Source organism: Ostrinia furnacalis, unplaced genomic scaffold (genome assembly GCF_004193835.3).
Source record: "Ostrinia furnacalis isolate ACB-3 unplaced genomic scaffold, ASM419383v2 OfSCF0396, whole genome shotgun sequence".
In the NCBI taxonomy this organism is placed as follows: domain Eukaryota; kingdom Metazoa; phylum Arthropoda; class Insecta; order Lepidoptera; family Crambidae; genus Ostrinia; species Ostrinia furnacalis.
In genome coordinates, this window is record NW_021130635.1 from 146,106 (window position 1) to 159,022 (window position 12,917).

A 12,917-nucleotide genomic window follows, 5' to 3' on the forward strand; every position below is an offset into this window, starting at 1 on the left:
GTCAGTTAAGTTAAATATACTTTTTTTTTAGTTTTTTCCACAACGAGGAAGCTCTTGACCTCCATCTTACCTGATGCAAAAGTTTGTTCAAATCAAATCATTTATTTGTAAAAACAGGTAACAATCCCACAGTCTTTGAAGATCCAGTAATGTTCCTTCTTTTAACCAGTCTAAATAATATCTTCATCTTCACAGACTGGGGCATACAAGCAGCTAGAAAAAGAATGCATGGAGCTGACGATGTCGCTGCGAGAAAAAGTGTCGAGTAGACGGCGAGACTTAGCCTTAGGACTCAGCGATGCCGCGCGAGCACGAGTGCGCATGACCACGCAGGACCTTAGGGTAAGTTCACAAAGCACGTTGCCTTTACGCCTGTCATAGATTCAGATTTATTGCGAACCGCATGTTAGATAGGATACTAAGAGTTATACACCCGCACTCACAAACTATGCTTGCTTAAGTGAAGCAGCAATTCGAACGCACAGCGTTGAATAGAGCACTGTAATTGGTTCGTGTGTGACTCTTTGCCTTTATTTAAGACGTAGAAAGTATTCGTCGTATATTCTGCGTGAAATCGTTTTTGAAGCGCTCTTTGTTTCTTTCAACGTCTTCTATAATATAAAAATGAATCGCAAAATGTGTTGGTAAGCGCATAACTCAACAACGCCTGGACCAATTTTACCAATTCTTTTTTTTAAATGTTTGTTGAAGTCCAAGGATGGTTTTTACAGCGAGAAAAGTTTGAATAATTTCCGGGTAAACCCTAAAAAACTCGAAACTTCACCCCTAAGGGTAAAACGGGGTCCACGCGTACGAAGTCGCGGGCGGCCGCTAGTTTAACATAAAAACACGTAGGGATTTTTAAGCGACACGCTGTTTTCAGTTTCTATGGGTTGCATAACGATACAGCATGCGGATGCTCTGCGTTTCGCATGCATAAATCACGCTTTGCTGTAAAAAAACGCATATGAAATTGTTCGTTGTGGGTACTACGCATACGGACCAATAACGTGCATGAGCCAATCCGCACACTAAAACGCCCTAATAGGACGTATAATGGTGAAATGCAGAATGAAAACTTTAATGGGTATTTCTTATTTCCTTTTCTCAGAGAGCAGTACAAACAGCGGCAGCCGAGCTATCGCGGGTTTTCAGCTCGGTGGCACGCAGCGAGGAGTGGTGGACGGCGCGCGGGCTCGAGCTATCAGACTGGCACGCGCTCGCTGCCAACACACTCGTCGAGGCTAGTATACATTGCGGCACAATGTCATGACGTCATATCGTCCCTCGCATGACCAGGCCTGTTCATCTCCGCGAGTTTACCTCGAAAACAAAACACGCACGATGGCCCACCTACAGGATACTATTCGACAAGGCCTCACATACGAGCGAACATTGACTCACGCACGCGTATTCTTTTGTATGATGGAAGAAAAGAAATTAATTGGTGTACTAAATACTGTGCAGTATTTAACTGCCTAAATAATAAAAACACAGAATGTACTTTTTTAAGTTGCCTCAAGACACTGAGAGGTAAATAAGTAGTTAATATTATTCATGATAATTCATGCTAAGTCATATTGTATTTCCTCCGCCATTTTCCGCAGTTTGGCACCTCACGTCTCATCATTTTACCGAAGTCAGCCCTATAGCTTCGGCGCAGTGCCGATCACTGACGTTTGTCAACAAAATGGTGCTTGACTCTTGAGACAGGCTAAATTACACCATATTGTTAATGACATTGAGCATACATTTTTTTAAAAACCTTCGCGTTGTAAAACTTCTGTACGTAGTACTTATTCTGTGGCATGACTAACTATCCTATCTCAGTCTTTTGGCGATTTGATAACTCAAGTCCTAACGGACTATAAATTTTTTTCTGCTTCCATTATCTACGATTTTCTCTAACTCACGTATCTGTATGTACCTATTTTTCCTCCCTCGAGGTCCGTAAAGTATAAACAGAAACTAAATTTGAAATGACCTAACTAAAAACCCGTGGTTTTGAGAAAGTGGCAAAACTGAGATAGGATAGTTAGTCATGCGAGGGACGATATGTGACGTAGGGCTCGCAACACTACATCTGCGATGAGCTGTCGCGCGTGTTCATTTCTGCAGAGGGAGACAAACGTGATTTGAGAAATAGTTATAGCCTGACCAGGAACATAAAAACCCTGGCATAGAGGCGCGACAATTGCATTTGATAGTGCAACACTGAGTACAGTCGTACCTGTGTTAAATTAATAGGCTAACTTTATGTATCAGGATTCTGGATTACGGGCTAATTTGATATTTTCATAAATTAACGAAAAAATATTATTATAGGTAACCTGGTTTAAATAAATTAAATGAAACCATTTATCGAGTTAGTAGTATTTATTTTATTATTCGTCAATAATCAAAGGACAATGGGCAAAATGGTACCCGGCTCCAATAGATATGAGTCTAGTATCGTTTGAAAGGTCTTACCAAGATGAACAACTTTCACTATGACCACCAGCCTCAGATCTGGTTGTGTACGAAGATATACATACTTTTTTGCAGAATGGTACCCGGCTCCAATAGTAATGTTTGTAGTGTCATTTGAAAGGTCTTACCAAGACGAACAACATTTACTATGGCCACCAGCCTCAGATCTGGTTGCGTTCGAAGATAAAGATACTTTTTGTGTAACCTAAGTATCATACAGTATGAAGGGGGACGCGATCGGGGCAGGGCACCGACGAGATGGTCGGACGCGGCGAGGAAGACGGTGCTGGGCGGGAGTTTGCATCGTGCGGTCCACACAGCTTATGACCGCAGTCTGTGGAGGAACACTATCTGTGGTCACGATCCTCATCAGTGAGGGACCGAGGAAGAAAAAGAAGAAGTATCATACGTGTCCATCGTATGGTACTTAGGTTATGCGAGTCAGGAAGGGTTTACTGTTCCAGCATGCTTCCTTTTAACTCTATAATTATTGATGGGGATGATTGTGAAATAAATATTTTTATTTAGAGAAGTACTAACCCCTTATTAATAAAAAGTTACACCTAGGAAGAACCTTGGATTAAAATGACATTTCCATACCAAATGACAATTTAAGCCAGAGTTCAACTAGGGTGTAACTTTTATTAATAAAGGGGTGAAAGTTTTATTACTTCTTAAGGCTTTTATTATGGGTTGCTAAAGCGAATAAACCCACAAAACCCAACAAGTCCACCCACAAGATGGACCGACGACCTCATAAAGGAAGCGGGAAGGCGCTGGATGCATTCCGCCACCAACCGGCCATTGTGGAAATCATTGGGGGAGGCCTATGTTCAACTGGACGTCCTATGGCTAAAATGATCACGATGATGATGATGAAAGCGAATAAAGGGCTAATAGCTTGGGTAGTTCATCGTAGGTATAATCCTTTCCTTTTCAATGCTTCTTTTAGTTATATTAATAGATTGTAGTCATAATAATACATACTCGTATACATGGATGATTGTGTTATACTTTCATTATAATACTTAGTGGAATTACTGCTTTCAAAACGTGAATTAGAACTGGCCCCATAACAGACATTTTCCTACATCTAAAGGCCTTTTAAAATATATATTGGTTATGGCTATTGGAGCGGGTACCACTTTCCATACATTTGTGCCCATCATCCTTTAGAACTTGAATATTCAACTGCAATGTCTGCTCATGAACGCTTCAAACTCGGTACTTCTTTCCCAATTCCATAAAATTCAACACTTAGAAAGTGACAAAAAACTTTAAAATAGGTAGTTGAAACAAACCACAGCTAATTTTCATAGTGGACTGTACTATACGATAAACATGTCAGTCAATTTGACAACCTTTGTCGGAAACATTATTCAATGAAAATATTGTTCGAACCCTTAGTATTTCTCTTCAACAAATACTTTAACACATTGTGAACCACTTTTCTTTCACGACTATAAAAATATTTTAGCAATTTAATTCACAAAATCAATTGCGCACATTTAAAATAAAGTTTGTTTACACTTTGACAGCAATAGACTGACATGCAAGGTGACATGTCAATGAAGTTTTCAGTTACTGTTGCCATTAAAAGAAATTAGTACCATTAGTTTTCCGCAACATGGCGAGGGTTTTTATGTTCCTGGTCAGGCTATAAAAGCCGATTTTTCGGGAAAGTGACGTCATTTTTTCGAACAACAATGTACTAAAGAAGGAAACCTGTCATTGGCCATACAAATCTTATAACTAACATTTTCAATGTATCTCTGTTGGTTTCTATAAATAAATAAATGACGGCGTCAACTTAAATTGTGGGACATTGCATTGTAATTCCGCTTGACACCTAGTTGAAGATGAACTTTATTTTTTGTCTTAAGTTCCACAATATTTTGTATTGTTTAACAATGTTTCAGCAGAACAGTATAAATAATTTTTGTCATGTCCAGGTGTTCGACGCAGAAGTCTTAGTGGCGCTAGAGGAGAGCGAAGCGAGACTACCTTTAGAAGCCGGTGAAGGTGTGCGCGCGTGGGCAGCGCACTGCGGTCGAGACACGGCACCGCCTGACGTATTAGCTGAGCGGGACGACTGGCGCCCTGAAGCTGCGGGTACGTGTCCCGGACTGTCTAGGGCAGTTTTCCAATTTTGTTTTGCCAGGGAACCCTAATTTATTATACTTTTCCTAGCGGAACCCCCGTACTACTCCGCCCGCACGCCCTGCCCCTCCCTTGTGCGTAAACAAGTCGGTGCGCGCGAACAACGTCGATCACGAAACGTGGGATAATATTTTTTACGGAACCCTTGCGGCCTTTCCACGGAACCCCAGGGTTCCGCGGACGACCATTCGGGAACCGCTGGTCTAGGGTGCCGTAGGAGCAAAGTAGCGCGGTTAGCGAATTTAGGCCAGCACTACTGGGCTATAGATCTAGCGTTTAACTCGGTGTTTGAGGTATGGAAGCAGCATCAGAGAGTGATTTGTGACCGTCAAACGTCAGCCAGACTTCAGATTTGTATGCCTTGTCACATCATAATATTTCAATGTGGCCACCATGATGTGTCACCCATCCTGTGTTACTCCCATGCCTAAAGCACTAACTGAACTAAGCCTAGCGCCAGCTCATGCCTTATCTATAGCTGAGCGGGACGACGTGCGCCCCGAAGCCGCGGGTACGTGTCCCGGACTGTCTAGGGCGCCGCAGGAGAGCGAAGCGAGACTACCTTTAGAAGCAGGTGAAGGTGTGCGCGCGTGGGCAGCGCACTGTGGTCGCGATACGGCGCCGCCTGACGTGTTAGCTGAGCGGGACGATTGGCGCCCTGAAGCTGCGGGTACGTGTCCCGGACTGTCTAGGGCAGGGTTTCCCAATTTTGTTTTGCCAGGGAACCCTAATTGATTATACTTTTCCTAGCGGAACCCCCGTACTACTCCGCCCGCACGCCCTGCCCCTCCCTTGTGCGTAAACAAGTCGGTGCGCGCGAACAACGTCGATCACGAAACGTGGGATAATATTTTTTACGGAACCCTTGCGGCCTTTCCACGGAACCCCAGGGTTCCGCGGACGACCATTCGGGAACCGCTGGTCTAGGGTGCCTTAGGAGCAAAGTAGCGCGGTTAGCGAATTTAGGCCAGCGCTACTGGGCTATAGATCTAGCGTCTAACTCGGTGTTTGAGGTATGGGAGCAGCATCAGAGAGTGATTTTGTGACCGTCAAACGTCAGCGACACTTAAGATTTGTATGTCTTGTTACGTCATAATTATGTCAAAGTCACCACTCACGTGCCGCTCCCATACCTAAGGCACTGACTGAGCTAAGCCTAGCGCCAGCTCATGCCTTATCTATAGCTGAGCGGGACGACTGGCGGCCCGAAGCCGCGGGTACGTGTCCCGGACTGTCTAGGGCGCCGCAGGAGAGCGAAGCGAGACTACCTTTAGAAGCGGGTGAAGGTGTGCGCGCGTGGGCAGCGCACTGCGGTCGCGACACGGCGCCGCCTGACGTATTAGCTGAGCGGGACGACTGGCGCCCCGAAGCCGCAGGTACGTGTCTCCGCTTAGGTCTAGTGTACCGCACAGGAGCAAGGTGGCGCGCTAGACGGGGTTAGGCTACTGGGCTATAGGTTAACTCAATGTACATTTTTTTTTAATGTGTCAAACGAGCAGACGGATCACCTGATAAGTAAGTGATTACCGTCGCCCATAGACACCCGCAGAGCCAGGGGCGTTACAGGTGCGTTGCCGGCCTTTAAGGACTTTAACTGTCTAGGGTTCCTTAGGAGCAAGGTAGCGCGGTTAGCGAATTTAGGCCAGCACTACTGGGCTATAGATCTCGCGTTTAACTCAGTATCTGAGGTATGGGAGCAGCATCAGAGAGTGATTTTGTGACCGTCAAACGTCAGCGACACTTCAGATCACCACTCACGTGCCGCTCCCATACCTAAGGCACTAACTGAGCTAAGCCTAGCGCCTAGCTCATGACTTATCTATAGCTGAGCGGGACGACTGGCGCCCTGAAGCCGCGGGTACGTGTCCCGGACTTTCTAGGGTTCTTTAGGAGCAAGGTAGCGCGGTTAGCGAATTTAGGCCAGCACTACTGGGCTATAGATCTAGCGTTTAACTCGGTGTTTGAGGTATGGGAGCAGCATCAGAGAGTGATTTTGTGACCGTCAAACGTCAGCGAGACTTCAGATTTGTATGCCTTGTCACGTCATAATTATGTCTAAGTCACCACCCACGTGCCGCTCCCATACCCCAGTAACTGATTGTGTTAAGCGATAGATTATAGCTGAGCGGGACGACTGGCGCCCCGAAGCCGCGGGTACGTGTCCCGGACTGTCTAGGGCGCCGCAAGATCAGAACGGTTAAAGTAATTAACATACGGCCGAATACTGAAACGCCATTTAAATATTTGACGGCTTCTCAAATAGTTAAGCAGCTCCTAAACTTACATTTCGCATACTCAAAACAATATCTGAGCAGTTCTCAATTTTTAAGCACCTCTCAAATTAAGTTGCACTCAAACGCCACTTAAATGAATTTTCGCATACTGAAACGCCATTCAACGCTAAGCATTACTCAAACAACTGTCAAATCGTCTTAAGCAGCTGTTAAATTTGAGAGTGCTTGCGCGGTATCTTAAATCCTATTCTTATACCTAAATCGACCTAAATAGTGGTAAATAATGTGTGTCATCGTTATCATTTCTTTCGAGGCTCGAGGAAATACCTAGATCTAATCGCAGGAACGCAATAATGCTGAACGCTATTGAAAAATATTATTATAATGACATGCAATTCCGAGCAGGGCCGGATCTACCTATGGGCTGATTGGGCTGCAGCCCAGGGCCCCGGGGTTACAAGGGGCCCCCAAATCCCGCTAAAAAGTAGGCCATAATTAAAAAAAAAAGAAATAGTTGTCTGTAAAGTCGGTACTTTACTTGTCACGTAAAAATATCGTCCGTAAACCGTTACGGACGATATTTTTACGTAACAACATCATAAGAAAATATTGATTAAAAATTGCATACTTTTATGAATGTAGTTGAGGGGGGATGAAATACGTGTAAAAGGTTGTTTTCATGCTGTTTTTCTTGAATTTTTTTAAAGTTAATAATGGCAAGTTTTTCTTGCATGCTATTGTATTACAATACTGTTTTCGGCGGAAAGTATATGAAAAATGTGTAGCCTTCATTAAAATTAGTAGTCATACTGCTTTACATTTATTTAATATTTTACAAGCTTTATAGAAACAAATGGATTACTACTGAGTAATTGTAGAGGGCAATCTTATGACAACGCTGCCAATATGGCGGGTCACTACAATGGTCTACGGGACTATTCCCACCTCTCGTTCCCACCACTGCAACTCCTGTGTAGCCAGGATCTACAGCTTGACCGCCACAAAAACCCAACCAATGAAGGTCAAGTTTGTCCCGGGGGAAAGTTAAACTGTCATTGGACCCGCAACGAAATTAATCAGAAGAACATAGGAGGAGTTCGAAATTGTCTACAAGATTATGTGCCATGCCGCGGATTATGTGCCATTTGCTGTGTATTCCCTTAACCTAGTTGGTGTAGATCTGTTAACGTTGCAACCGAAATTGTAAACTTTTTTGGAGTAGTGCAACAAATATACGTTTTCTTTTCTGCTTCGACCCATAGGAGGGAACTGTTGAATCGTGAAATAAAATTAAAATTCACGTTAAAAAGTTTAGGCCAGACCAGATAAGTAGTCTTGCCACTATGATGCTGTCAAAGCGTTAAAAAATAGTTATGATGACATCATGAAAATTTAAAAAGTTTCAGCGAAAGTGAACGTGTTCCCTAATTGCTATACCATTGTAAAGATTTTATTAACTTTACCAATAACTAGCTGTGAAGCAGAACGCTCCTTCTCAAAGATGTCCTATATAGAAAATAAATATAGGACAACAATGGCGAACTTTCGACTAAACCATTTCTCACTTCTGTCTATAAATTGTGATTTAACAACAAAAGACTTGCAATGCGATGACCAAATAAAAGAATTTGCAGCACAAAAATGTAGAAAGGTTAATTTATAAATTATAATTTCTTTTACTAACTACTATGGGCCTCATAAGAAGGCTCAAGGTCACCCAAAGAGCGATGGAGCGTGCTATGCTCGGAGTTTCCCTGCGTGATCGAATCAGAAATGAGGAGATCCGTAGGAGAACCAGAGTGACTGACATAGCCCGCAGAATCGCTAAAATCAAGTGGCAGTGGGCGGGGCACATAGCTCGAAGAGCTGATGGCCGCTGGGGCAGGAAAGTTCTTGAGTGGCGACCACGAGCTGGAAGAGGTAGCGTGGGCAGGCCTCCCACTAGGTGGACCGACGATCTGGTGAAGGTCGCGGGAAGTACCTGGATGCAAGCGGCGCAGGACCGGTCTTTGTGGAAATACTTGGGGGAGGCCTTTGTCCAGCAGTGGACGTCTTTCGGCTGAAACGAACGAACGAACGAATTTATTTTACTAATAAATGAATACTAAATAAAATTATTTTGTTGTTTTTTATTTTCTTTTATACAATGTACATTGTACATCTCTATTTGGGTTTCTCTCTCACCCAAAGGTTACCTGGAAGAGATTGCTACACAGCAATAAGGTCGCCTTTTGTACAACTAATACTTGCGTAGATTTAAGTAATATTTATGTTTTTTGTGCAATAAAAAATATAAGTATAAGAATAATATATCATTATAGAACATTGAAGTAATATTACTACGTATAGAACAGACATCGCGAACAAAATATGTACAGTGCGGGGTGCGGGGCGGGAATTTGACGGACAGCTGTCAGTCAAATCCATGACTATCAAGTTTCATAATTTATGGCGATAAAATCTGCACCAGAAAATGTCGTACTTTATTGATAGGATTGCACGAATAGTGACGTTCCTGCGGTCGCCTCATCATAGACATTGTGAAACGATTGTGAAAATAAACAAATCGGCTAAATTGTGTTAAATTTTCATGGTGCTCAATAGCAAAAAGGTTCAGCTACTTACATTATTTTCTTTTATCATATTGTGCGTTTCCTGTAATGTAATCTAAGCTCACCTGCCTTAGACTAAAATTAGCCCTCCCTAGACAAGTGACAAAACGTAGCAGTTACTTCACTCTGTGATGTGATCTGAGATAATGCCAAAAGGCATTAAGTCCGCCTTATGTACACCGTTATACGTGCATATAAGTTTTAAATAAATAAATAAATAAATGATGCGATTTTAAAATTACAACTGGCGATTCCGAATTCACAACTGAGGGGACTGAGGCTAATCGTGTTACTTGTGCTACAAGTGCGTATGGGCTTCATACTGATGCTTAAGCCATTAATTTTTTTTTCCCGATTAAAATCTAATGTAATCGATAATCGCCTTGAGAATCGTTAACTGGTATTTTCTAATTCGATAAAAAAATTACCCATCTCTAGTTTAAAACTGTCATCCGACAGCGCACGAAATATTATGAGTTATAGATAATGATACCATTACAGAGGCGACACTTCGTTTACGTTTAGTTTCTGCCTATTGAATTGGATACTGTAAGGAAACATCGTCATCATCATTTTAGCTACTGGACGTCCACTGCTGAACAAAGGCCTCCTCTAATGATTTCCACATCGCCCAGTTGATAGTGGCCTGCACCCAGCGTCTTCCTGCTATCTTCAGTCAGTCCATCTTNGTTATCACTGGTTATTAAACGAGTGATTAGCCTGACCAGTGATCACTCGTTATCCAAAAACGCCTAAACTAGTTTTTTTCTTAACGTCATACAACGTTAGAATCTCTTCGTTATTCAACACGATTGCTTCCACAACGCTCTAAAGGTAAACTGAATTCACTCTTAAGCAAACAACATAAGGTAGATGTTTGGTTGACACAAAAAATAACGTGTTTCCCGCTTCGTTATGACAGTTTTGAGGACAACGTCGTACATTGACGATTCTTAAACATATTTTTTGTAACCTAAAGGAGTAAAGCGAGTAATGTATGGTGTCCAAATAATAAGGATCGCAACGAATCGAGTGCGTGTGCGAGTGAGAAAGCCATAGGACGTTAACATAAGTGTGGATGAAATAGGTATAATCTTCGTCGTACGTTAGATATTCAACGGAATTTGAGTCTTATTTTGAAGGTCATAAGTTCCTAAAGGCCTTGCAGCTAACCAAACACCTAACGTTATTATTATCACTCTTGCTTGAGCGTTGTGGAAATAACTTCGTTTAAAAAAAACTAGTTTTGAAAACGTTATTCGTGATTCGAAAACCGTCGCGTTTCGTTATTTCAAAAACCCATAACGACACATCTTTAAATTGAATTTCGGTCCGTGGACCTATTTACGTGCCAGAAACAGTCTAGTTGACATGTCTTCTCTAGTACGTAGTACATTATAACTCAATGTTATAGAAACAGTTTTTTGGCATGGCTATTAGTTGAGAACTAAGATAGGCCCACAAGTAGTATCAGCCCAGGGCCCCACAAATTCACGATCCGGCCCTGATTCCGAGCGAGGTTCCGCATCTCTAAAGAAACGGTGTTGTGTCTGGATTCATAATTTGGAAGCTCTTTGAAACCCCGCACCAAACGCCATACAACCAGTGGACCAAATACTTATTTTAACCCTACTGTTCTACGCAACGGGAAGTTATGAACGTGTACTAGGTGATATCTTCCACATCGAACAGCCAACTGTGCATCGTATAGTGCACAAAGTAACAACTAAAATAGCTGCTATGAAATCGCTTTACATAAACATGCTTATTTCTGAGGAATAATATGGGGACATCGCATAGTAGCATTTCCAAGAGTTGTTGATTTGTCAATTTGATGCTCTGTCAACAATGATAAATGTCAATTGTGGTTACGTTTCGGTCCACGATCGCCACTTATTAGATTTCAACAATAAAAAGTATCACCTTTAAAATTATTTTTTTAATTAAATAAAAATGCAAGCATTAATTTTTTTATATGATAAAACGAGATTTATGTATAATAGAAACTAAAAACAAACTGTTGTATGTTAAGTTGATTGAGTAATATTTCCATAAAAGACAATACATAACCAAACGATGCTGCGTGTAATGGATAAAAAACGTAAAGTTATCATTTGTGTAAATGAAAACATACTTTTTTTGGTAAATGTTGCCATTATGTAAACATTTGAGAGCTGCTTAGCTGATCACGGCTTCAAATCCGTTGAGTGGCGTTTGAGAATACCATTTAAAATTGAAGGATACTTAAATTTAGGAGCCCGTCAGCTGAGTGACAGATTTGAGTAGTGTTTCAGTATTCGGCCGATAGCCTGTAGAATTGCCAAATTAAGTGACAGTGGGCGGGGCATAAAGTTAAAATAAATGATGGTCGTTGAGGCAGAAAGTTATCAACTATGTATTGGAAAACGTAGTTTGGGCAGGCTCACTTCTAGACCAAAAATTGATGATGGTCATGGGTAGCACTTGAATGTGGGCAGCGCAGGACCGGTCGTTGTGGAAATATGAGAGAAAAACTGTGGAGATGGTTTTTGTCCAGCAGTGGATGGCATCTGGTTGAAACCTGAACGTACTAGGTACTTAATTAGTCAGCGTCAAATATTTCGTGACACTAAAAGTATCAAATAATTTCGCAATACGTCTGTTACGATTGGAATAAGGTTGTGTCAACTTTTTGGCCTCTTCAAGTGTCATAAACTATTTGACGCTGACTGTAACTAAATTCCGCCGAATGAAGCCGCGATAGCAGTAAGATCGATGCGTTTGAGATGTGGTGTTGGCGGAAATTACTCCGCATACCCTGGACTGCCATGCGAACCAACGAGTCCACATTAAAAGAGCTCAACATCACCACGCGGCTCTCCACTATATTATTATGCCTAAAGCGTACCCTCTGTTTCTTTGGACACATTATGCGGTCTCCAAGGCATTTTCTGGAGAAACAAATTATCTTGGGACAAATGGAAGGCAGACGCGCTCGGGGCAGGGCACCGACGAGATGGTCGGACGCGGTGAGGAAGACGGTAGGCGGGAGTTTGCATCGTGCGGTCCACACAGCTTATGACCGCAGTCTGTGGAGGAACACTATCTGTGGTCGCGATCCTCATCAGCGAGGGACCGAGGAAGAAGAAGAAGTAACTAAATTGATCCGTCTCTTTTGTGTGTTCCTTTCTTTTCTCATTTTGTCTGTTACATCACAGTACAATAAAGCATTTCATCTCTCTCTAACTTGTTCCTCAGGCGTGTGGTGCGAGTGGGGCGGCACGCCGGCGCCGCGTGTTCCCGCGCCGGCCTTAGAGCTGTCGGCCTTCAGCCCGCGCGCGCCGCCGCACCCGCCCGTCCCGCACCCCGCCGCCGTCGCGCTCGTGCTGCACAACAGGTAATGTACCTTAAACGTATGTGTGTAGAGGTAATAGTTGTTTGAAAGTGGCTAGGATACTGTAGT

The 12,917-nt window shown here is 42.7% G+C and overlaps 1 protein-coding gene across 1 annotated transcript in view; it reads left to right on the top strand.

The window, feature by feature from the left end:
- The window catches only part of LOC114363042 (uncharacterized), a 40,371-nt gene that overhangs the window by 17,989 nt on the left and 9,465 nt on the right, over window positions 1–12,917 (top strand). Inside the window, exons 16-19 of the mRNA XM_028318640.1 lie at window positions 196–342; window positions 1,112–1,243; window positions 4,422–4,581; window positions 12,713–12,851. Coding sequence (XP_028174441.1) covers window positions 196–342; window positions 1,112–1,243; window positions 4,422–4,581; window positions 12,713–12,851 — 578 coding nt within the window. The remainder of the gene's footprint in view (window positions 1–195; window positions 343–1,111; window positions 1,244–4,421; window positions 4,582–12,712; window positions 12,852–12,917) is intronic.